Genomic DNA, 26,875 nt, shown 5'->3' with positions numbered 1-26,875 from the left:
AAAAAAAAAAAACACAAAATCAAAAGAAGAGAGCTCAAGAGAAGAGCTCTCTCCTTTTATATTAGATCTGAGAATTTTTAAGATTAAGTTTGAAGAATAAAATTAAAGATTATGGTCGAATTCATCTTTACAAGATGAGTAAAAACTCTCTTTTTACTTGAAAAATATCTTACTGAGTTGCAAGAATTTGAGATTAGAATTTTGAAAAAATTTTAGAAATTTTTATAATTTACATATGTTTTTCACAATAGGTTGAGATTGAGCGGTTTGATTTTCTTTTTATTTAATAGTCATTATTTTAAGTGTTAAGCATGGTTATATTTTCGGTATAAGCACTCGCGGGAAGGAATCACATTCTTATGAATTAAGAAGGAAAAATCTTTCTTCTAAGAGCTAAGTCCCATACATTTTTTACCTTCATTTACATATTGATCTATAGAGTTTTATTATTTGAATTTTATATAAATAAAAAGCTACATGAGTCTATTTTCTATTGAACCAAACGGAAGTGAATTCTGAATTTTCAAAGCAAAAATATTTTTCTAAAAATTGTTCAAGCAACCTAACAACATTGTTAGGGACAATTTCGAGTATTTCTCATATTTTTCCTATACGCACTAATTTACGTGTTGAGTTTTGTATTGATGAAAAAAGCTTATTAAGTATAGTTTTTAATACACAAGGATCATGATTTCGAGTTTTGTAACTTAAAGTATAACTATTTACAATGAGTGGTATAAACGGTCAAAATTGTTATTTAAAATATTTTGAGTTATTTTTCTTAGTTTCAAAATAATTAATAGATTTTAAAGGGTGCTGTTGTTTCTAATATATTTAAATGATTATCATTAGGTTTTTGATTGTTTTTGAGATAAAACAAGTTGTTGGAGTGAGGGGAAGTAAGTAATAAAATTTCGAACACTATACTCTTTTGAAACTATTGTTTATGCATATATTTTTTAACTGAATTTAACATTTTATTTTATTATTTTATATATAAAAATAAGATCAAGCATATATATTTATATATATATATTTATTTATTCATATGATGAATGTTGATTTATGAATGAGATGTGAAATCTTTTGAAAAGTATTTTTCGAGTTACAAGTTGCTTCCTGAGAAGTGGAATAGTCAGCACTAACACTAATTTTACAATCTTATGAACAAGATATAATAGTTAGCACATGATTCTACTAAGAATTAAAATAGTCGATAATGATCATGAGAAGGATATTGTCGATACAATCATTATCACAGATTATAATAGTGATTATAGCTAAATATGATGAAATTTTATAAGCATCAAAGATTAAATTTGTGATTTACTCAATACAATTTTTGAATAATGATATTTATTTGTTAATAATTTATGAATTTATTAAATTATTTATTTTAAATATAATATTTTTTTAATTATTTTAAAAATATAATTTATTAATTAAAAATGATACTCGCTCCTATAAGATATGTGTGAGTATATTTGTTGAGCTATTATTGTTCATTCGTTTAATTTTTATTTTGTAAACGAGTATAGTTGTGCTGTGACGTTACTAACTACGGTGATAGCCTTATTATTACATGTAATTGATATTTAAATTTTTATTATTTAGAGATTTTAGATAAATTATAATAATTTATATACGAATATGAATTTAGAGAATCGTAATTAAAATCATAAAAGTTTGATCTTTTTACTTTCCGAGGCATTGCGTAATGTTTCGATTTAGAAGGTTACAGTATTTCGCACCATGAGGTAATAGAATGATGGTGCTAGAACAATAGACTAATTAGTCGGCTGCAGTAGGAGAATCTAGTAGAATCTAGTTAGTCTGGAGTGGCAGTGGGAGGAAGACAAAACGGCAGCACTTAAAGTTACATGACAAAACTCTGGCTCATTAATGAATCCGCCCCTAGTTCCTCGAGCCCAGAAACAATGAATTAATATTTATCATCAATATTGGAGTAATTACTCGCATTTCCTTTTGGCAGATAAGAATTGATTGAGCAAACAGTGCTCAGCGAGCTCAAGAAGTATATGTTAGCCTTGTTTGCAGAAACTCTCATGCGAAGCTATTGAAAATACTCTGGAGCGGTTCCACTATGACTTCTCATCAACGTAGATCAGACAATGAGCATTCCATGTTTACGTCCAAAACACCCCATTTTTTTAAAGTTATTCTTGACGAAACTTTCCGAGACGGGAAACTTGTAAGTATATTCTTCTTTCTCTGTTTGATACCATTTCCTTTTGTAATCAGTTCATGCATCGGTTTCCTTAGTCGGACATGTCTATGTTTGATGATTATCAGAATCAAAGTGCAGGAATGTCTTTATAAATTCTAGAGCAGTGTAAAGTTTTACCATGCATGTAATGAATGGAGAGAGCAAGCAGAAAAGCTACAATGCATTTCATGTGGGATATGGTCATTATTTTTGCATATGCTAGATACATTATATTTTTTTGCATGTCTTAATTAGAGGTATTATGCAGGGGATTCCGACAAATTTTGTAAGAAAATATGGAAGGCAATTGTCAAGTCCTATTCGTCTTGTGGTCCCAAGTGGTGCAGTATGGCAGGTTGAACTGACGAAGTGTGATGAAAGGGTGTGGTTGCAAAAGGGTTGGCAAGAATTTGCAGACCATAACTCACTGGAATATGGATATTTTCTGGTTTTTAGATTTGAAGGCAATGCTCATTTTCATGTACTTATTTTTGATACGAGTGCTTCAGAGATAGAATATCCACACACTAACACTACAGAAGAAGATGATGTCTTTGATAATGCTTTAGTTTGCAAGAAAAGTAAAGGGAAGTCAGATATCCCATATCCCCAACCTCATAAAGAAATGAAAGTTGATTCACCCAATGAAATTGGGACACATTTGAAGTCAAAGATTTCAGCTCCAGCTGCAATGGGAGGTGGAGTTTCGGGTCAGAGAAGCCCACAAATCGAGGTTCTCGAGACGGTTGGACATTTGACAGCCGATGAGAAAACTAAAGCTCTTCAGAAAGCCAGTGGTTTCAAAACTAAAAATCCATTTTTCATGGTAGTTATGCAACCATCATATGTTAGCTTCTCATATAGAATGGTAAGCTTTCAAGTTTCAGCAAAGAATCTTTTTTTGGTGGTGCATTGAAGAAACGAGCAAAAGCATACATCCTTTACGTTTGAAAGAAAATCTGTCTCATTTTCCATCTTTGGTATTCCAGAGTGTACCGGACAGCTTTGCTAGGAAATATTTCAAGATGACACAGGGCAATGTGATCCTACGTATTTCTAGTGGGCAAAGTTGGCCTGCAAAGTACTATTGCAGGCCAAACATTGATAATCCAAGAGCACAACTCCTCGATGGTTGGCAGGAGTTTGCAAAGCATAATGCTCTGGAAGTCGGTGATGTCTGCGTTTTTGAGCTAACTAGAACGAGCCCTGAAATCTTGTTGAAAGTAGTCATTTGTAAACGGTTTGTTGAAGATGCCATTGCAGCCAGGCCACTGGGTGAGTAGTCTCTCTCATAGGCATTCATTCAAGGGTCAGTCTCTATATATATCAGGCTAGTACTTTCTTCTGATGTATTTTCTTTTGGTAACTAGCTGGTGGGAGCATAGCCTATCGAGTAAAAAAGCGGCGCTTGTTCAGTGATACTGAAACTAACTGTCTGCAAAATCAACCTGCCATCAGAGAATATAGAGTGCCAAAGACTGAGCAAAACGAGAATATCCATACATCTATTGAAATATTGGATGACTTTCCACTAAACCAAATAACGAAGAAGAAATTGCCATTCCCAGGTTTTCAGCCCTGTAGGATGATGAAAACCAATCCAAGTCAAGTTAAAGGGATCGAGCTTGGGAAACAAAAGACGAGCTTGGATTTCCAATATTCAACGAACGAACTTGGGGGTGATCTTGAATGGGTTTAATTGCTTATGAGTTTGGCGAAAGTTATGCTATATTTCTGTTTCTGTAATCTTAAATGTTTTGATCTTAACAGGTGAGTTTAAATTTTCTGGGAAAGATGAAAGTGTAGGGATGTCAGGTGCTCAGAGATGTTCGAAACCTGAATTTGTGGGCAGAATGCAACCATTGACTACAACGGAGAAAAAAATAGCTCTTAAACGGGCTATGGCTTTCAAATCTGCAAACCCCTCTTTCACTGTTGTGATGCAGCCATCATATGTTCTTCCTGGTGGTTCTCTGGTGAGATTTCGGCCCAAAGCCTTGCGTTCATTCCAATCTTATAATTCAAGTTTAGTAAATGGCTTTTCCATTAGTCTACTATACGTGGTGAGAGTGTCAGGTTTGGAGCAGAGCATATCTTCTTTTATTAGATTTATTTTTCTTTTCCTTTGGCAGAGCATACCATCCCAATTCGTCAAAAGGTATTTCAAGAAAAATGGTGAAGTCACCCTGAGAGTTTCAGATGGGAGGACTTGGATTGTTGACTACAATGGAGAAGGAGATGGTCAATGTCCAAAAGGCAAATTTCGTAGTAGGAGTTGGAGAGCATTTGTGCTGGACAATAACTTGAAGGTGGGAGACGTATGTGTCTTTGAGCTGATAAAGGCAAATGGAAATTCCTTCGACGTTGTCATTTTTCCAGATGCTAATATTGCAAGTTGTTCCTCATCAAAATTAGGTGGGTAGACAAGTTAAATGTGTTGATCCCCTTTGCTGTCAAACATTTGGTTAAAAGCTAAATCTAGTCAAGCCCAGGAAACTGAAGATTCTACTCATTTCCAATTTAGGGTCCCCAGAATTAACGCATCTTAATTAGATTCAAGTTTAAAACTAACCTGCTAACATGCTTCAGATCCTCAAGACAAAAACAATATTTATCAACCACCAGTTGACTAAATGTAGGAAGATTTAATCTGTAGAAACATGAAAAGGGTACGGTGTACAAGTTACTCGATGGAGTTCACTGCCATTGGCATCACACAAACTCTTAAAGCTGTATAAATTTGTTTCAAAGCTTCCATTCTTCAAAAGAGTTGTCTGGTCGCTTCACCAGGAGAGCACCATTATGATAGCGACTTGCCATAATGGTATTGACATAGATATGTTCCAAGCAAAAGACAATATGCCCTTAGGATTCTCCTTGATTGGTTTCTTTATCTTAATTATATGTATCAGCTTTGTAATGCAAACCTTAGATTAGATGTTCTAGTATTATTTTCTTCATCTGAATTAATGTCATTCTACAACACAATCACAGGCATGATTATATTTAAGTAACTAGTATTCTTTGTTTGATTCTGACTGAAAGATTCAAGATATCAATGTAAAGAAGCTGAAGATGAAGGATCCATTGAAATCCTGGAGTGCACTGCCCCATGCCAGAAAACCAGAGAGAAATCATCAATCCAGTGCCCTCGGCCTCAGAAGATGATGAAGATCAATATGATTAACAAAACTGAAAAGATACTGGAGTCAGAATATATAGATCCACGTTTCAGACCTTTTTGCAACAAAGCTTGCGGAATTAAGCTTGAAGAACCCAAGGGAAGTACAAGCTCAAGCTGTTGCAAGCAGGAAGTTGGTAAAATATTGATTGCTATTTTGTGTGAAATTAATGTTTTTTTGACTAGTGCAAGATGCTCATATTATCCTCCAATTTGTCCTTTCTTCTTTGTTTTCAATGGAAGGACTTAAGCCTGCTACAAGGACAGGAACAAGCACTGAAAAGGGGTGGGAATGTCCAGAACAAGCTGAGATTCTGAGGTCGCAAAAATTAACAGCCAAAGTAAAGGCTAAAACTCTGCGGATAGCTAAAGCATTCAACTCAAAAAATCCTTTCTTTTTGGTTGTAATTCAACCATCACACATAAGCCGTAATTATAAAATGGTACGTAAGCCTTAAAAAAGAAAACCTGCTATCATTATATTGAATAATTAGTCTAATGTTCTAGTGCTATGGACTAGTGAGAACTAGTCAGAGTTGAGCAAATAACTACTGTTCATTTTTTAATAATCACTTTCTAATAGCGTAGTCTCTCTCTCTCTCTTTTTCTTTTTTCAGTGCATACCAAGTAACTTTGCTAGGAAATATTTTACAAAGACGCATGGAGGTGAGACAGTCCTTTGCCTTTCAGATGGAAAATCCTGGTCTGTCAAGTACTACCGCAGAGGTGACGATGGAAACCCACGAGGACAATTTTCAGGTGGTTGGAAGAAATTTGCTCTGGATAATAATCTGGTTGTTGGTGATGTTTGTGTATTTGAGTTGCTTAAAGGTGCTGATATCTCATTTAAAGTATTCATTCACCGGTTGTAGACGTTGCGAATTGTGATCCATCACAAGGTAATGTTTGTTAACTTACTGTTATTTTCTTATGTATGAATTACCTGATTGTTTATCAAATCAAATTGATACATGAAAAAGGTCTTAAGAGACATTCATGCTCGTCCTCGCCAGCTCCTCCTGCAGACCTTCGACTCTTCAGAAGAATCGTGCAGCCGTCTCATCTGTATCTTGGCCGTGTGGTAGGGATTATGATCAATGAATTCACATATAAATATTCCATTGAAACCCTTTGTCCTTGATCATCTTGATAATTAATGATTCCACTCTTTCTAGCTTTTTAACGATGAATTCTCATTTTTGTTTTTACGCAGGATATACCATTTAAGTTTATCGAGAAATATTTTAAGCCAGATACAAAAAATGTAATCCTTCGAGTTGCGAGTAGATTTTGGCCTGTGAAAATGATAATCAGCACACATTCTCGGCTAGCAAAATTAGCAACCGGCTGGACGGGATTCGCAACGGAAAACTCTTTGAAAGTAGGAGATATTTGTGTTTTCAAGTTGATTAACTCAAGCGATGCCATGCTCAATGTATCAATTTTTAGGAAAGATGGTTCAATATTTGTACAAAATTGAATCTTTTTCCATATTTGCACAATATTTTTATCCAGAAAATACTTTTTGGGTATTCAATTAATAGTAGTTATATTCTATTATCACACCCAGAAGTTTTAGAGACCAATTTAATACTCCGAGTTAATCAAATTAAATTAGAATACTATTTAGCTTATTAGGGTTTTTTTTTTTCGGATTAGAGTATTATAAAAGCTCATAATCAAATCAAGAAATTTATCTCTGAATTTCTTATAATTAGGGTTTAATGTAATATATTATTTTATAAGCAAATTAGGGTTGGATATTGTTTAAATACTAAAGTAACGTGAATAAGAGAAAGAAAAGATGGGATTCAAGAACTTTTCTCTCTAGGGTCGGAGGGCTCCCCAGGTTCAAACTCTTGGAGATTAAACCGAAAGCCATATCGAGTTATTCTTTTCAAGGTAAGTAGAAATCTTCTTTCTATTGAAAAAAAAAAAAGGATTTTTGTTGGGTTTATTAAAAATATGTAGAGATTATACAATTTAGTTGTATTCTTTTTGATTTGGTTGAAGTCGGTTAGCTGTAATTTGTTTTAATAATTACTTTATAAGTAGAACATGAATATATGTTTGGCTTAAGAGATTAACTAGGAAAGATATTAGATTCTTGAAAATTATTAAGAAAAATTGTTTTGCATGAAGTGAGTTTTAATTACTTGTAACTTTAGCTTGAATCTTATATTAAATTATAATTTTTTTTGCTATTTAAATTTTATATGATTTGAAAGCTACTCAAGCATGAATCAAACGAAATTGGATTTCGATTTTTTTATTTAAAGATATTTTATTTTTATTGAAAACTGTTGAAACTACTGGATAACAATCTTTTTATTTTTTATAATGAATTACAATTTAAATTTGATTCTAACTCATCAAGTTTATCATGATTTTGAATTTTATAGTTATTTTAATGAGTAATGTGTAATTTATTATTTGAAAGATTTTGTGTTATTTGGATGATTTTAAAATAGTTTTATTGCATCAAAAAATAATTAATTATGCTTTGAAAACTTATCAGATAATTAATAGCTAGGTAAGAACCCACGAGAATCCTTTTGCCTCTTGGCTGGATTACTGACTACTAGCTTTCTTCGTGCATGCCCAATTTAATTAAAAATTTCTTCTCCGGGACTCTTTCCGGCCAGCTGCACAATACAGACTGGAATTCTCTCTCTCTCTCCCTTTCTCTATCCTCCTCCTCCTTCTAGCAGAAACCGTAGGTAGTCAAAGGGAGTCGTGTACCCAAAATGGCGAGTCCTAGTAACAAAGCTTCTTGCAGTCAGAGGGAGATTAACCCTTCCATGTTTACACCAAAAACACCCCATTTCTTCAAGATCATTTTAGAGGACACTATTCGACATAGCAAGCTCGTAAGCATTCTTCTTTTCCTGTCTAATTTTTTTATTGGTTTTTAATTATTTATTCTTATGCCATTGCACCTTATCTTTGTTACGTATTTTCTACAGCGGTTTCCAAGAAAGTTTGTGACAAAATATGGAGATAGCTTATCAAGTCCAGTACTGCTCATGGTTCCAAGTGGCTCTACATGGCATGTTGAGCTGATAAAATCTGATGGTGATGTTTGGTTACAAAATGGCTGGAAGGAATTTGCTGAGCATTACTCTCTGAAGCATGGACATTTTCTGGTTTTCAAGTATCAAGGAGACTGCAATTTTCAGGTACTCATTTTTGATATGAGTGCATCAGAAATAGAATATCCACATATTAGTCCTAATATGGATCGTGATGAAGTATGTCAAGAACCGAACAAGGAAGAAGATGCTAAAGATGATTCTGTTGAAGTATTGTATGAGACTCCTCGAGTCAGGAAAACGAGACAGAACTCACAAACACCATGTTTACGTCCTCGTAAGATACTGAGACGAACCACTTTATCAGACAAATGTAAGTGCAATTCTACATTAGATGTTCTAAGTTTAATATGGTTGCAAATCTAGTGGGTTTTAACTACAAAAATTTCAAGAAAATGATAACTCACCTATTTTATGAAAGATTTTTGGGGCATGTATCATTCTTTACTAGTAGTTTTTTCAACTTGTGTTTTAATCAGTTTGGATAAAGAGTTTTAACTAACCTTCATCCTTTTCTATCTTGTCTTACATAAAGAGTTTCAACTTGTGTTTTATATACATAACGCTGTTACAAGTCTTTAGCCTTGGATAGACAGGAGACTTGGGACAGCCATATGACTATAGGACCATTACATAACCCCTGTTTGCAACCCCTATTTGTCTGGGACTCCAAGATAGTCGCTGTTCCTACCCCTGTTAACAGACATTGACTTCCCCTAACCCTCTATTTGGGGTATTAATAGATAAAGTTCATGTCATACTTTTGAGTCTACTCCTTGATTGTGTTGCTTTTATGTGGGAGGACTTGTTCAGATAAAAGAGACTGTGAAGATGTTTCTAGTGGTGAAGGATACCTGAAAACCAAGGTTCCTAGGGGAAGACATGCATTTGGAGACAACGAAAATGCTACAGCTCTTCAAAGAGCCAGCGCTTTCAAATCGGAGAATTTTTTTTTTGTGGTTGAAATGCAGCCTTCATACATTAATCCTGGACGAAAACTGGTAAAGCCTTGATGAAACTTGCTATACCATGACAATGTTTTGAATTTGGTGATTCCCCCATGTCTAAGCAATAATTTCTTACGTAGAGATTAGTTAAACTATGAGCATCTTATTTCAATTGATGTTGTTTGCAACATTAATGTTTTCTTCTTGCCATTTGAACTTTTTTTTAACTGCACAGTGCTTACCATCAAGCTTTATCACAAAGTGCCTGAAAGAAAAGGTCGGTGATGTAACCCTCTGCACATTGGACGGGAAAACTTGGCCTGCTAAGTATTGCTGCTATTTAACCAACAACAAATACACGAAAGCAGCTCTCCACTGTGGTTGGACGGCATTCATGCAGGATAACAAGTTGGAACTTGGTGATGTCTGTGTCTTTGAGCTGATTGAGCAAACTAAAATCTTGTTGAAAGTAATTATTTACCGGGTTAGTCAAGATTCCTCATTGGTTGAGTAATACTCTTCTAGGTCATTTTGTCTTCTTTGATCCAAGCACTTGCATATCTGGATCGTTTCTCTATCTTTTTCAATGTGGATTGGAACAAGATGATAATATCAGATTGAAACAATTCAAATCCGAGTAAAACTTAGTAGTTGATTTTGAATCTGACTGCAAGATCAATAATGGAACTAAATTTATAAGTCTCTGCAAACATTGTGCCATCGTTCTGGTGCTCAAGATTTAAAAAATCAGATTGATGCCTTCCAAAGAAGTCTCAGATGTCTTCCTGGCTTTGGAGTTCAATATTTCACAGGCTTTATATGTTTTTCCCAAATGTCTATTGGATCAGCATTAAATTAATGTATCCTAGGCTTTATAATATAATGAGAACTAATGGAAGTGTAAGCAGTGATATATAACACTTCCGAAATTTATTTTTTTATTATATATTATGCCAAGGTTTGAATGCTCTCTCGTAATTATGTTGATACCTATAGGGCGGACTAAACTCTTTGGCAAATTGTGATAATGGAAGGTTGTCAACACAAGGAAGCACAAAGTCCAGGCATCTCTTGATGCCACCATTGTCTTCCCATGAAAAAGCAAGAGCAATGCTAAGAGCTAGCAGTTTCAGATCTGAAAATTCTTTTTTCAAGGTTGTCATGCAACCAGCATACCTCGGGGCAAGATGTAGTGTGGTAAGAATTCTACCAAAAAATTTTCGGTTCACTGCTTTTAATTGATCTCAATAGGTTGGTTACATAAGCTTTGCTAAACACTAGACAGAGACATATTCCATCTGTGGATTGTTTTTTGGTCTCTCTGAGTATGATTGCTGTTTTAAATTTTCCATGTAGAACTAATAACTTCCTTTAGCTTCTTGATTGGAGCAGAATTTTTTCATATCAGGTTCTTTGATTTTTCTTTTCTCACTTTTTGCTAGAACATACCATACAAATTCGCCAAGAGACATGTTGATGAAAAGGAGGACCGAGTCATCCTTCAAGTTTCAAATGGGAGAAGATGGATTGTTAAATTTTCTGTTAAAGTAACCAACAGTGGACAACGTAAAGCTAGATTCTATGATACTTGGAGGGCTTTTGCACAGGACAATAACTTGGAAGTAGGTGATGTATGTGTCTTTGAGCTGATTAACCGCGATGAAACTTCATTCAAAGTCTCCATTTTTTGAGCTGCACCAGATGCAAATTATTTTGTGTCACCCCAAGCTTAGTAGGAATCTATTGTTGTTAAGTTAATGACATGCCTGTTTGTGGCTTGGTTGTAATTTGGAGCGGTGACAAGTTACCAGTGTGTGGTAATGTAACATAAGGTAAAATGTAGTTGGGGAAAGGGTGGGGTATTGCTTCGTGTAATCTGGGCTGTTATGCTTTGTAAAGGATTTCTATGGATGATATATGAATGATCCAAGGTGTTGTAAGGTGTTATGGAACTGTAAGTGGAACAATTCTGGAAGGTTAGAAAATGTAAACAAAACGTTTAGCTTCTGTGTTCAGCCTTACCAGTGCTTCTATACCATTTTGATCCACTAATGAAGCTATTGGCTTACCAGAAAAGAGAAATTCAATCTAGTGATCAATATATTTTTTGGAATCCAGCTGATGATACTGGAGCTAATCAAGTTGCATCCAGAAACTGCTTTATACCAAAATTAGAAGCTGATGATGTTAATGATTGGAGTTTTCTTCCGTAGAAAATCCCAGAGAAGTTTTGTAAGAAAGTATGGAAATGCTATCTCAAGCCAGTATTCCTCAAGGTCCCAAGTGGCTACTAAGAAAAGGTGGCTATTGATTTTCATGCATAGTGGGTGGCGAGAATTTGCAGAGTAATCACTCCCTACATTCCCCGGTTTTAAGATTTGCCATTTCGATGCACTCATATTTGGCATGAACGCTTTAGAGATACACTATCCATACTTTTGCACCTATTCTGAAAAAAAAATAATTCTAATGGAGAATTTCGAGAACCTGAGATAAATGATGCTGAAGATAATTCATCAGGCAGGAAGACTGGAGAGAAATCAACATTGCCATGTCCTCAGCCTTTTAAGATGATGATCAGAACCAATTCGGCCTGCAAAACTAGGAGCAATTAAAATTTAAAAGCCATGGGTCCAAATCTTAGACCTAATGACACTGTATTTAGAGGAATTAAGCTTGAGATTCCAAAGGAAAATTACAACTTACAACGTTCAATGCAGATGGTGATACTTCAGGTTGTAGATAGATCGCGGCCTGTCAAGAGAGCAAGCAACCCGCATTATCGCGTAGCTAAATTAACAAGCGGCTAGATCAAATTTGAAAGGATAAACTTTCTGGCAGAAGGAGATGTATGTGTCTATGAGCAAAATACAGTGAGCAAAGGCTTGCTAAAAGTATCCATTTTCAGTAATGATCATTAAATTGTAATGGACATTTCTGTACTTTGCGGTAGCAATCTGGTTCAGTCAATCAGGAGACACATTGGATTTTTTCTATAGAACTTCTATTTTCTTCGCCTTAAATAATTGTTCATTAAGGTTTACTATCTAGCATTTATGTTCTGTTTTTTTGGTGCTCTTATTCCTAGTTTTGCTTAGCTATTGCGTCGAGAAACTCAGATTTAACCCTTGCTTAGCTATTCCTGGATCAGGGCTTGGTTTGTCTCTCTTTTACGTATTCTGTCATTACCAACTCTGGCACTCAGCTGGGTTTTTGAGCAAATGCTTTACGGAATCACGATATCTCCGACGTCATGAGTTTGGAAGATTTGTTCCAGGCTTTCATGTCAATTCATCAGTCAAAAAGTGGGCCAGCATCTGTTGGAGGAAGTAATCTGTAATCCGATGGGCCTGCCCCTGTACTTGAACCGCCTATAATTCCCTGATTCCTGGCCAGAACACGGCCTAGTGGCCTTGGAGTTTGCCCTTTCTTGACAAAAAAGAGTGGGAGTTTTCAGTCAACACCTAGCTGTTCTTCTGTTTTCCTGAATTTGCATTAATTGCTGATTATGAGTTTTCTTTTCCAAAATTTATGATCACAAAAGTTGGAATTTGTACTAATTTTTAATGTTTTCCATAAATAAAAGAAAAAATTGGAGAAAGAAAATCTGTGTATGTATGTAAATACACACATATATGTATAGTTAATTGAAACTATCAGACTATCACTGATAGCTAAGTATTTTTTGAGCATTTATAAGAGGGAAAAATCATTAAAATAGTTGAGAATTAATTAACAAAACAGCCATACGTATTCTAGTTATTTTGCATTCAGTTCTCAAACTCATTCTGGCACTTTTCGAGTATGGCTTCTTCTCACCAGAAGGGCAATGACCATTCAATGTTTATAAGCGAATCGCCTCATTTCTTCAAGATAATTCTCCCAGGGACTCTTCGGATGGCAAACTTGTAAGCATACTCCTACTCCCCTCTCTTTTTCATCTGATAAATTTTGATTATCTCTGGAGTAACTAGTTCATGCTTGGACTTCTGCGGACTTGTAATTTGTGTTCTGAAATGTGAAAATGGGAATGACAAAAGAAAACTGATTTATTTCCATGGCGTTTGGGATTTGACAGGAAACATAATCATCGTGCCTTGCATGTTCATGAGCTTTTTTGGATGCCCTTTGATTTTTCCCATTTTGTCTCATGGTTAGCTTTACTATCTTATTGTCTGCAGATTCCTATATATCTTATCAGCTTTTGTTAGTGGAACTAAAATGTTCTTAGTCTGAAAGTTACTGGTGAAGAGATCCAATTGCATTAACTTCAATAACTATATGCTGATAAATCAGTTTTAATTACTTTTTGACGGTAGATGATAGAAAAATAGTCTGAAGCTGCAAGATTTGTTAGATTTATGTAGTGCAGAGAATTAACAGTTTGCGGCATGCAGAGAATTAACAGTACACTTTTTGTGCCTTTCTTTTTGTTCTTCTAATAGGGGATTCCCACCAAGTTTGTGAAAAGATATGGAAATGGCATGTCAAGCCCAGCACTGCTAAGGGTCCCAAATGATGAAGTATGGAAGGTAGAGCCAACAAAATGTGATGGCAAAGTTTGGCTGAAAAATGGCTGGCAAGAATTTTCAAATCATTATTCTCTGGAGTACGGGCATTTTTTGGTTTTTAGATATGAAGGATTTTGCAATTTCCATGTGGTCATATTTGATAGGAGTGCTTCAGAGATAGAATATCCATACGGCAGCAATAATCATAGGCAACACAAAGAACTTCCGGAGCAGAAGATTGAGGAATCTGAAGATGCTGACTCTCTACAGATCCTAGAGGACATCTCTCCAAGCAGGAAAACGGGAGAGAAATCGCATTTGCCATGTTCTCGGCCTCATAAGATGATGAGAAGTGCTAATTCAGCTAACAAGACTGAGAGCAATTTGAAGTGCGAATCTCTGGCTCCACATTTTAGGCATAATGGATCTCCAGATAGAAAAGCTGATAAAAGCACAACAAGTCATAGGATTAAAAAATTGAACGCTGATAAGAAGGCTAAGGCTCTTCAGAGAGCTAGAGCTTTTAAATCTGAAAACCCGTTTTTTCTGCTTGTCATGCAACCATCATATGTTGGTCTCAATGGTAAATGGAGACTGGTAAGCAATCAATTGAAATCATACTAAAATCTTATGATTTGTGTTGAGTCCATTACTCCACTTGCATATGAAATATGTTAATAGTGAACAAAAATATTCACTCCTACTCTTTGCAATAGACCTCTTTGTTGTACCTCCTTAATCCTTTTCTTTCTCCTATTGAATTGAAATTATTTCTTAATTTTCTTTTGTGCAGGCTATACCAAACAACTTTGTCTGGAAACATTTGATGAAAGAGGATTGTGAGGTAATTCTCTGCAATTCAAATGGGAAAACTTGGACTGTTAGCTTATACCGCAGAGGAAACGGGAGAGAGCTGCTATATGCAGGTCTACAAACTGGTTGGAAGACTTTTGTAAAGGATAACAACATACAAATCGGTGATGTTTGCGTCTTTGAGCTAATAAATTGCATGGAAATATCATTCAAAGTAACCATTTACCAAGGTCAGACTGATGTCTTTCGTCCGGTGAAAAGGAATGTTGGAGCATCATCTACAATTCAAGGAGACATGTCTAGCCTGCACAACCAACATCCCACTGAAGAATTTCCAGTGCCAAAGATCGAGGAGAACAAGAGGAATGCCTCGGGAGAAATCTTAGATGACATTTTGCTGTATACAGGAAGAAAGATCAACATCTCCAAGTAAGGACTCAAAGTAACAAGTCAAAGACATCAGAGGCAATCCGAGATACCGACCGACACGACTGAAGTCATTGACTCAGGAAATCAGACAATTTTAGACTTCGTAGAAGAAAATAGATTGCCCTGTTCCATGGATAGTTATGTTTGAAATGTTTTCTTGAGTTTGGCATAACGTTGTAACGTGTTTTCGGATGCTGTCCTGAATCCTGACGAATATTTTTACCTTAATAAGAAGCCTTCTTAATTTTTCCTGTAAAGGGATATTTATTTGCTGCTTCAGGCAACAGGAAGCACAAAATGTGACTTTTCAGCGGGCTGCGACCATTGATAGACACCAAGTCTCCAACCAGTAAAGTTCAGATAGCCAGCGGGATTAAAACTTACATTGAATGAAGTGAAGAATGGTAACTCTTCAAAATTCTAGGAAATGGTTTAATGAATTTTTAAGGGAGCATTGAAAAAACTGTCTCGAGGTTTTTTATTTTACAATTCAAACTACTCCAATGGGAAGAAAACCAGTTCTCAAGTTAGGCCAGGCTTTTTCCAAGGTTCTGCATGACGACTTCTCTAAGCAATTGGTATTGCATATCTCCATATTGACTTCCATATATACTTCCACACCCACATATTATTCAACTGGAATAGCCTGCCAATGCCTAACTCCAGGGTTCTTCTATACAAGTAAAACTAATGAGAAAAGATAACTTTTTGAGTGACAAAAATATATATTATATAGTTCCAACGAAAATAAATTCTTGTAAAATAGAAGTCTACATCTAATTAGAGTTCAATAGAGACCAAGAAGTAACAGCTAAAATGGGTTTTGAGTAAACTAGCCAAAAACATAAAAGGGTGAAAGATGTAAGTACATTATTTGCCAATTTTAAGACCAAGGCTTAAGGGAATAACCCTAGACATTTTATAAGTTTATAATAGTATAGTATCTATTAAAAGGCTTGATAAATAAATTTACCCACTACACAGAAAATCTCTAATTTCCATTTTTTGACCCTTTCTGTTTCTTCCCGTCCTGTCCTCGGAAAATATAGTCAGAGAATCAAGACTTCAACTAGGATAGGTCCAAACCTAGTCTAAGATCTCGTGATATCCTCGAATGCAACGCTTTTCACCACGTGTCATGTTGTTATTGGATGTCAAGTACGTAACTCTTTTTTTGTCAAATATAACTATGAATCTCTTTTCAGTCCCCGCAACCTTCCATGTACGTACCCACCAATCTGTGCCTCTCTTGTCTCTAGCACAACGGCAAAGGGAATGCCAGGAATATGGCAATCTGGAAGTGATCTGGATCAGTCAATCAGGAGACACATTGGGTTTTATCTATAGAACTTCTATCTTCTTCCCTTCATATAATTGTTCATTAAGGTTTGATATTAACATTAGTGTTTTTCTTTTTGGTGCTCTTATTCCTAGTTTTAAAACATTTAATATTTGAAATGGCATCCATGAGATAGAAAACTAATTCCTAGATCAGGGCTTGGTTTCTCTCTCTTTTACGTATTTTGTCCTTACCAACTCTGGCACTCAGCTGCATTTTATTTGAGCAAATGCTTCACGGAATCACCATATCTCCAAAGTCATGAGTTTGGAAGATTTGTTCCTGGCTTTCGTGTCAATTTATGAGTCAAAAAATAGGCCAGCATCTGTTGGGGGAAGTAATCCAATGGGTCTGCCCTTGTACTTGAATCGCCTATACTTTCCTGATTCCTGGCCAGAATATGGTCTAGTGGCCTTGGAGTTTGCCCTTCGTGGACAAAGAAGATTGCAGTTTTCAGTCAACACTTGGCTGTTCTTTTGTTTTCCTGGATTTGCATTAATTGCTGTTTATGAGTTTTCTTTTCCAAACTTTATAATCTCAAAAGTTGGAATCTGTACTAATTTTTAATGTTTTCTACAAAACAAAAGGAAAAATTGAAGAAAGAAAACTTGTGTATGTATGTAAATAGCACATATATATATTCAATTAAGAGAGAAAAAAACATTAAAAAGGTTGAGAATTAATTAACCAAACAGCCATCTATATTATTCCTGTTATTTGGCATTAAGTTCTGGCACTTTTCAAGTATGGCTTCTTCTCACCGGAAAGGCAATGACCATTCAACATTTACAACCGAATCGCCTCATTTCTTCAAGATAATTCTCCCAGAGACCCTTCGGGATGGCAAACTTGTAAGCATTCTCCTACTCCTCTCTCTTTTTTGTCTGATATACTTTGATTTCCTCCTGAGTATAACTGGTTCACGAATTGATTTCTGAGGACTTGACGTTGATGTTCTGAAATGTGAAAACTGGAATAACAAAATAAAATTGATTTATTTCCATGACATTTGGCATTTGACAGTAAACATAATCATCACGCCTTGCATGTTCATGACCTATTTTGGATGCCCTTTTTCTTCCCATTTTGTCTCTTAGTTAGCTTTATTCTCTTATTGTCGTCACAGATTCTATAAATCTTCAACAGTATTAGTTAGTGGAACTGCAATGTTCTTAGTGAAAGTTACAGGTGAATGGATCCAATTGCATTAATTCAATAACTATATACTGATAAATCAGTTGTTTTTTTTTTTTTTGCTCAGCCAATAAAGTAGATTTCATTAATAAAACTGCTCAAGGCAGTAGGGAGGCAGTAAGAACTGCTCCAAAGGAGTACTACACAGAGTGCAAGCACTCGATTTTACCAGCATACAAACCTCATCAATGCAAAAATGGCTATACAAAATAGCTGGTGTAGTGAATGAGTACTCATTTTGTCGATAGATAATTGAAAATAGTCTGAAGCTACAAGATTTGTTAGATTTATGTACAGCAGAAGTTTAACAGTTTGTGGCAGCATATAGGAAATTGCTTTTTTTTTTTTGTGCATATCTTGATTAGAGGGGTTTTTTTTTTTTGGGTTCTTTTAATAGGGGATTCCCACGAAGTTTGTGAAAAAATATGGAAATGGCATGTCAAGCCCAGCACTGCTCAAGGTCCCAAATGGTGAAGTATGGAAGGTAGAGCTAACAAAATCTGATGGCAAAGTTTGGCTGAAAAATGGCTGGCAAGAATTTTTAAATCATTACTCTCTGGAGTACGGGCATTTTTTGGTTTTCAGATATGAAGGGAATTGCAATTTCCATGTCATCATATTTGATAGGAGTGCTTCAGAGATAGAATATCCATACACCAGCAACAATCATGGGCAACACAAAGAACTTCCGGAAGAAAAGATTGAGGAATCTGAAGGTGATAACTCTATACAGATCCTAGAGGACATCGCTCCAAGCAGGAAAACGAGAGAGAAATCGCATTTGTCATGTCTTCGGCCTCATAAAATGATGAGAAGTACTAATTCAGCTAACAAAACTGAGAGCAATTTGAAGTCTGAATCCCTGTTTCCACAATTTAGGCATGATGGATCTCCAGCCAGAAAAGGTGATAAAAGCACAACAAGTCGTCATAGGATTCAAAAATTGAAGGCTGATAACAAGGCTAAGGCTCTTCAGAGAGCTAGAGCTTTTAAATCTGAAAACCCATTTTTTCTTCTTGTCATGCAACCATCATATGTTGGTTTCAAGTCAACATGTAGACTGGTAAGCAATCGGTTGAATTCCCACTAAAATCTTACGATATGTTGAGTCCATTACTCCACTTGCATATGAAATATGTTACCTAGTGAACAAAAGTTTTGAGTATTATCACTCCTATTGTTTGCAATGGACTTCTTTGTTTTGCCCCCCTTAATCCTTTCCTTTCTCCTTCTGAATTGAAATTTATTTTTTAATTTTCTTTTATGCAGGCCATACCGAACAACTTTGTCAGGAAACACTTGATGAAAGAGGATTGTGTGGTAAATCTTTGCAATTCAAATGGGAAAACATGGACTGTCAGCTTCCATTGCAGAGAAAAGGAGAGAAAGCTCAATGCAAGTTTACAATCAGGGTGGAAGACTTTTGCAAACGATAACAATATACAAGTCGGTGATGTTTGCGTCTTTGAGCTAACAAATTGCATTGAAATATCATTCAAAGTATGCATTTACCAAGGTAAGACTGATGTCTTTCATCCAGTGAAAAGGAATGCTGGAAAATCATCTACAGGTCAGGACTACCAGAAACCATTGAATGCATTTGAAAAAGCTAAAGCTATTCAAATTGCTAGTGCTTTCAGATCTGAAAATCCATCTTTTGCTGTTGTCTTACAGCCATCATATGTTCATTTAAATAAATTGGTGAGTTTTTCGGTTGATACCTGCTAGCCTTCCCAAGTTATGTTACCACATTACGCAGATGATAAATACAACTAGTAAGGGCCGGAATAATAAAAGGATTAAAAGCATTTTGCATTCTCTCATTGGAATAAATAATTGAATTAACTTCTTTATTTTTGTATTGAGCAGAGTGTACCAGAGAAATTTGCTAGAAAATTTTTCAAAAAGAAGCACAATGAGGTCATACTTCGTCTTTCAAATGGAAAATCATGGCCGGTAAAGTACTACCAACACAGTATCAGAACGCCAAGTGCAAAACTTTGTAATGGTTGGAGGAAATTTGTTCTGGATAATAAGTTAGAAGTTGGTAATGTTTGTGTCTTCGAGCTGACCGAGGGCATTGAGACCTCATTTAAAGTAACCATTTATAGGAAACAGGCTATTGAAGATGCAAATTTGGGCTCATCATTGGGTAAGTAGGATCGATTTTAGGTATTAATTAATGGTCCATTTGATTTCTGCTACTAATACTATATGCTTGGATTTCGTTATCATCATTTTGTTCTTGAAAAGCAGCTGATAAAAGTACAGAGAATCAAGTTGAATCCAAGGTAAGCTTGGTGATTAATGTTGATTCTGATTCGGTGCATGATAATGGAAACATGTCTAGCCTGCACAACCAACATCCACTGTAGAACTTCAGTGCCAAAGATCGAGGAGAATAAGAGGAATGCCTCCGAAGAAATCTTAGATGACATTTAGCTGTCGCAGAAAACGCAGGAAGAAAGATCAACATATCCAATCCAAGATACCGACCGGCAGGACTGAAGTTATTGACACAAGAAATCAAACTATTTTAAACTTGGGAAAAGAAAGTAGTTTGCCCATTTCCATGGATAGTTATGTTTGAATGCTTTCTTGAGTTTTAACATAACGTTGAAACATGTTTTCTGATGCTGTCCTGACTCCTAACGAATATTTTTACCTTAAATAAGGTGGCTTCTTAATTTTCCTGCAAAAGTAGTCTTGAAGGGGTACGTATTTGCTGCTTCAGGAATCAGGAGGCACAAAATCTGAATTTCAGCGGGCTGCGACCATACATAGTCTCCCAAGTCCTAACAGGATTAAAACTTACGTTGAATGAAGTGAAGAATGGTAGCTCATCAAAATTCGAGGAAATGGTTTAATTCGTGAAATCCATAATGCAAAATTAATAAAAACAAATAAATTGAAAAAACTGTATTCTTTCCAACTACAATCGACTCCAATGGGAAGAAAACCAGTGCTCCAAGATAGGCCAGGCTTCTTAAAGGTTCTGCTTGGCGACATCTCTAAGCAATCCTTATTATATCTCTCTCCTTCACTGCAAACTCTACCATATTGACTCTCATATTTCCACACCCACATATTCAACTGGAATGGCCTGCTACTGCCTAATCTAAACTATATTGATTCTTAGCAACATACCTGCTCTACATTCAACACTTGTCCCTTGGTATTTTATTATGTTCGAAGGGCATTTTTAGATGTTTACTTCTTTTTTCTCCTTTCTTACTGATTCCCTTTGCCTTTAGGATCCAACCTCTCCCATTCTTCTATCCGTCGGTTGTGTTGGGGTTTTTCTTTTTATTGAAAGGGGTTTTGGTTTTTGATTTCTTTATCCCATGTCTCTTTACTTTCTTCTTCTCTTTCATTCTTCTCTTTGTTTTTGCTTCTTGGGTTCAATCAGTTAGGGCATTTGCATTGTTCCCCTTCGATTGTGTTGCTCTTTGGATTTGGAGTTCCGCATAGCAGCTGCGACAAAAATAGTTGCTTCAGAGATAGGGATTTGCTTTTCCAGTGAAGTTGTGGAGAGAGGGAGAGAAAGTGGGTAAAGAAAATAGGCTAGGTTTTCTAGGGAGGGCTTTTATCAGTAATGACAGCGACGTCGTTTAGTAAGGAAGAAAGCAAAAATAAGAAGGGACGAAAAGGAGAGGAGTTGCTAGGCTTTTATTTATGCGAAAACAACAGCATTTCACTAAGACAACAAATATAAAATTATTAGCTCCAAAAGTTACGTAAAAGAGTTATGCATTTTTTTTTTGCTTTATTTGGTATTTATTTTTTTCTTTATTTTTAATTATGTATTTTTTTAGTAATAGGGAAATAGAAATAATGAAATAATAATATGATTTTAGTTTTTAGTTTTTAAAATTTTTTTAGGATTAGTTAGTTGTTTCAGAATAAAAAAAAATCAAAAAAAAAAAAAAGAGGATTAGGTTATAAAAATTGAAAATTCTCTTATCTATTTTTTTATTTTGATTAATGGACTCAAACCGGTATTAAAAACCTCTAGATAATGAAAATGTTTTTTGATATTATCTACAATTACTATTATTTCCTTACAATATTGTTAAAAAACACTTTGTTATGTAATTTATTGATAAAATATATTATTAAAATATTTAACTATTCCAAATAATCTTCTAACAAAATGATATTCAAATTATATGTCAATTAATAACTCTCCCAGTGTAATGCAAGTTGATAACTAATTTAAAATGAATACAAACAAACAAACAAAAATTATTATTTTATATCTCTATCTCAATAAATAATAATTTTAATATTTGATTTCATCGAAATCTATTTACAGGATACTTTTAACTTTTATTTAATTGAATTGAATGATGATCAACTCATTTATAAGGTGCCAATTATCCTCCTGACAAGCAGTATGCCCCTCTTATTTCATTAATCTATAAGCTGTTGAATGTAATCGAACTTCACGAGAATTAATAGAAGACTTGAAATAAATAAATAAGTATAAAACTAATTTGATGCGAATAGACAACTTCCACAAACATAACGGTCAATGGTCAGGTTGAGCTCTAACTAATCTTCAATGGCCAAAATTCCTATTGATGCCAAGATCAAAGCAAGGACTTTTGGGTTGATTGAGTTGAGGTCCTACAAAGATTGAACAAAAGGGAAAGGTGATGGAGTAGGTCCGACAACCAGCCTTTGATACTTAAGTTAGTGAGTCTTTAGTGGATTGGGGAGTTGAAGCATACCTTTATAGACAAATCACAAATTAAATAAAACAATTATCCAATATTAGGCTTGAGAAAAAGAAAAATGACTCGTAGCAATCTTAATTTGTCCACAAGCATGGAAGATAATTGTAGGAAAAGGTTTTGCTTATTCATTCTGTTCAAGAAAGTTCTATCGCTTTCGAGGAAAAAGGAAGTGCTGCAAGAAAAGTTAAATAGACACCTGAATTATGAACCAACCAACTCTTCATAGATATATTTTTGTTTTTTAATGATGAGTTGAGAGTCAAAACAGTCTTATCATAAGTTTGTTAGATTTTCGATCTTTTAACAAGTGGATTGTTGGCCGTGTACAATGCGCGGGTCGTAACTCTAGTTGTAATTATTCTTCTATACAAGTAAAACTAATGAGAAAAGATATACTTGTTGAGTGAGAAAAATATATAATATATATATATGGTATCTATGGAAACAAATTCTTGTCAAATAGAAATTAACATATAATTAGAGTACAATAGAGACCAAGAAGTAATAACTATAATTGGTTTTGAGCAAACTAGCCAAAAAAAAAGAATGCTGGACGATGTAATTGCTTTTCACCAGGTGTAATGTTGTTATTGGATGTCAAGTATTTAACCGTGAAACTTATCTGGGATTGTCTTTTCGGTTTCCGCGACCTTACATGAACGTAACCCACCAATCTGTCTCTCTCACAAGGGCGAAGAGAATGCTGGGAATATGGCGAAACCCCGGAAACAATGCCATAAGTTCTTCAAAGTCTATCTCCCTTTTTTCAATTCTCAGCAACTGGTACTCTCTCTTTTCGTTCTCTCATTATGTGCATCTTTGCATGTGCTTTTACGTTTGTATAAGAATTAAGAAGACAACTATGAAATTGTAGTAGAGAGGGTAGCCTTGACACTGCCTTCTGCCTTCTCAGGGCTTGTCATCGAAAGCTTTGTTACACTTTACTGAGCACAAAATACACAGTTGGGGTTATAAGCTTGAGTATTTGTATAGGAGGAAAGAAGGTTTTGTTATCCATGAAATTGTTTCTTTTCATAGGGCATATAATAATAAAAGTTCGATTGAAAATGTTTGGGGATTTTCCTGTTGAAAATTTAGGAGATTAAGATCAGGAGGAGAGAAGAAAGGCAGTGAGAAGCCTGTATCAATTTATGTTTATTCCACATTTTTCCCGGATAAGGAAAGTAATCAAGAATTATATGTAATTATGGGCTGAGATTTTGCAAACATGTTACGTTGTTGAGAAGTGCTGCCATGGCATAGTTGAGAGTTGATTTGATTTGACTGCTATTACCCTGCCTTGTTTATGTTTCTGCTTTGTTATGTTAATGATCATTGTCTTGCTGTTGTTGGAGTTTGTCCACTGTTGCCTTGGGGCCGGCCCACTGCTGTGTTTCTGTTTCAATCATTTTATGCTGCTGTGTTTATTCATTCCATCTGCAGTTCATGCAACCAATCGTTGATTTAGCTTGGTCATGGAGCCTGGAGCTCTGTATCAAGCTGGGTTTTCATTTTTCTTCTTTTTTTTTTTAAAGTGTAAGAATCCTATATTAATTTTAAAATGTCACCATACTTTAGAAGTTTGCTTCTAGAAAATTGGTCATGTCCTGTATGATCCTAGTTGAATCTTGAAACCAAAATGTTCATTCTTGTCTAGCTAATTTTCATCCTGTATCTGAATTTGCATTGGAGGGATTATTAGATGAATTAGCCTGTAAACAACATCTAAAACGCATTAAATGGGAATTTACATTCTCTGCTAATTATTAATCAAGTATTTTTTTGCTCAAATTTGTTTTATCAGACAATTAAAATTTAAACTATTCAATTATGCAGAAAATACCACCTGCTTTCGTTAGGCATTTGGATGGAACTATTCCTAAGGATGCCATGCTTAAAAATCATACTGGAAAGCACTGGCTTGTCGATTTGGAAGAAGTTGAAGGAGGCTTGACTATGACAAACGGGTGGCAAGGCTTTGCAAGTGAAAACTCTTTAGAATTTGGAGACTTCCTCATTTTCGAATATGATGGGAAATGTCTGTTTGATGTGGAAATATTTGGTAGAAATGGATGCAACAAAGCGGCTTTATCTTCCAACATGACCACCACTCATGCAGTGAATGAAAAAGAGATAAAGGAGGTGGACATATGCAATGAGCCTACTCAAACTTGCAAGCAGAAGTATTCAGTTAAAAACTTAGGTAGCGTGCAGTCTTAGTCAAATTATTATTATTCCCAGATTCTTGTGGATGATTACTTTTGATCTGCTGTATGCTTTCAGGTTTAGCTGAAGGTGGTTGATATAAACTAAGAAGAAATAGAGGAACAAATCTTGGGGAAGGCAAGGCACTTAACGCAGCAACATATGTGACACCAAAAGGCCCTTATTTTGTCAGTAACATCCCTCAGTCGATGCGGTCTGCTGTAGTGAGTTTCAAGTCATGTTCTATATTTTACCTACTTTTCATGACTTCAGGTTGTCTTCATTTATGGAGAAGTTATTGGAATATATATATATATATATAAGATGGTTATGTCAAAATATTTGTCAAGAATTTTCATGAAGCTGAAGACAAAGAAATGTAGGACTTATTGGATGTGCATATAGCAAAGAATACTTGTCTGAGCTTTCAACATATTTATCCAACTTGATGTGGCGAACACTATCTAGGAATATCTCTGCCTGGAGTTCTATTATACTTTTTTTTGGGTCAAAGGATCTGTATTTTACTTAGGACAGAAATTAGGTCCTTGAAAATTTGAAAATAACTTTTGGGAAGTTGGCAGACAGTGCATAACCTTGCTTCTACTTTTTTCTCACCTCTCTTTCTCATGATTCAAGTTCATCAGGTTTGCTATCAGCTACTCACAGTTACAGGAAGTTTCTTTGTTTAGACAGAAATCAGTATTTTTTTCTTTTTTTCCAAAGCCGCTAGGAGTGGATCAAAATTACCATATATCCTTGTTAGAAACCATTTTCACAAGTTTTCCTGTATTGTAGAGTTATTATTGTCATTGTGCATATTATTGTTTTGGACCTGCTTTCCCATATCAATGACAGTTGGGGCAAATTATTATTTCTGGACTTAACTAAAGGCGTTTTCTGTCTTTACTTGTATAATCATCCTCTTCTTATTATATTAAGTGATCATGTTGGTTTCGTTTAGTTTTTCATGTACTTAATTAGGATTTTGTTTCATCTTGTAGTATGTTCCTAGATCACTTCTGGCCTCATATGGAATTAAAATCAAGCCAGAGGTGGTGCTTCTTGATCAAAATGGGAAGAAATGGCCAGTGATGGTCAGTTCGAGGACAGACGGTCGTGTTTTTATCCATCATGGATGGGGTTCTTTCCGGCACGAGTACAATTTGCAGAAAGGAGATAAGTGTGTATTTGAGTTCGTCCTTGGTAGAGGAAATATTAGCCAGAAACGACTTGTACAAGTTATCAGAAGACAAGCACCATAGACGTCAGATTGGGAAAGCTTCAATTACAACCCTTCCCAATACGGAGCCCCCTCAAGTCACTATCATTTCCCCCTGTCTCTTTAATCCTTTAGATATTAGTACTAGATCTTGCAAAGCTGTTTGTAGGTTAGAAAAGGCACTGAAAGATACTTCTGCTGGTACTGCTTGCTTGACAGGAAGCGTAGTTCTATAATTGCTGAAGGGAAGGGAAACTTGTTTTTCGTTAGGCATACTGCTTTAAGACCAAATTCTTTGTCGTGCCCGCCCTTACAAGCACATGAACTCTTGGGCCCTTTCAGGACAATTTTGTTCAGAGGAGCCTGTTCTCGAGTCATATGCTTTGCAAGTATCCTTGAGTAGTCACCCTATTTTTTCTCAAAAACACAAATTCAATTGATTTTGCCCGCTGATTATGGCCACTGCATCAGGTATTGACGTATTGTTTCCCACTAGGCATCTTACATAAACAGGTTGCTGGTCAAGGCCTAATCATGTTCAGTGTCCTATTCCTCTGCATCAGCCTTCAGCCGTGTGCATCACTGCTTGTAATGATGACAAATGTTTTCACATATTCATTGAAGTTAAAAGCCAAAGTCAGTTCCGATCTACAATTGTGAATGCTTGGTAGAAGTTAGGCCCCGTTTGGACGCAACAAAAATTAAATAAACAGGAACTTGTCGTGGTTAATAAACAGGATTTTAAGTTCCATCATTATATTAGTTAATTCAAGAAATCAAAGCTAAAAAATTAAAATATAATTTAAAGTGGCAGCATGGCGTTTAATTGATGCCAAGTTGCAGTTATTCTCTTGGCTCAAAAACCAAAACATAGCATGTTAATTCAGACGTGCGAATTTTGAAGCAATTGTGCTATATTCGGACTGATCAGTGGCGCCATTGCTGACCTGCTCGCCGACAAAAAGGTTTGAAAGTA

The 26,875-nt window shown here is 35.4% G+C and overlaps 3 protein-coding genes and 1 pseudogene across 3 annotated transcripts; all 4 read left to right on the top strand.

Moving 5' to 3' along the window:
• On the top strand, positions 8,042–11,392 carry LOC18611041 (B3 domain-containing transcription factor VRN1). The gene is made up of 6 exons (XM_018121141.1): positions 8,042–8,278; positions 8,375–8,813; positions 9,314–9,501; positions 9,683–9,931; positions 10,444–10,644; positions 10,890–11,392. Exons 1-6 carry the CDS (start codon positions 8,156–8,158, stop codon positions 11,136–11,138), a joined length of 1,449 nt encoding a protein of 482 aa, XP_017976630.1. The 5' UTR covers positions 8,042–8,155; the 3' UTR covers positions 11,139–11,392.
• LOC18611040 lies at positions 13,252–15,204 on the top strand (annotated as a pseudogene).
• LOC18611039 (B3 domain-containing transcription factor VRN1) lies at positions 17,286–20,363 on the top strand. The gene is made up of 5 exons (XM_018116709.1): positions 17,286–17,390; positions 18,131–18,796; positions 19,003–19,434; positions 19,603–19,885; positions 19,990–20,363. Exons 1-5 carry the CDS (start codon positions 17,286–17,288, stop codon positions 20,106–20,108), a joined length of 1,605 nt encoding a protein of 534 aa, XP_017972198.1. The 3' UTR covers positions 20,109–20,363.
• Positions 23,175–26,539, top strand: LOC18611038 (putative B3 domain-containing protein At5g66980). Its single transcript, XM_018116705.1, has 4 exons — positions 23,175–23,255; positions 24,309–24,675; positions 24,774–24,901; positions 25,682–26,539. The coding sequence occupies exons 1-4, from the start codon at positions 23,184–23,186 to the stop codon at positions 25,940–25,942; spliced, it is 828 nt and encodes a 275-aa protein (XP_017972194.1). The 5' UTR covers positions 23,175–23,183; the 3' UTR covers positions 25,943–26,539.

Source organism: Theobroma cacao, chromosome 1 (assembly GCF_000208745.1).
Source record: "Theobroma cacao cultivar B97-61/B2 chromosome 1, Criollo_cocoa_genome_V2, whole genome shotgun sequence".
Classification (NCBI taxonomy): domain Eukaryota; kingdom Viridiplantae; phylum Streptophyta; class Magnoliopsida; order Malvales; family Malvaceae; genus Theobroma; species Theobroma cacao.
Note: the sequence above shows the minus strand (reverse complement) of the source record. Positions and strands in the feature narration are given on the sequence as shown.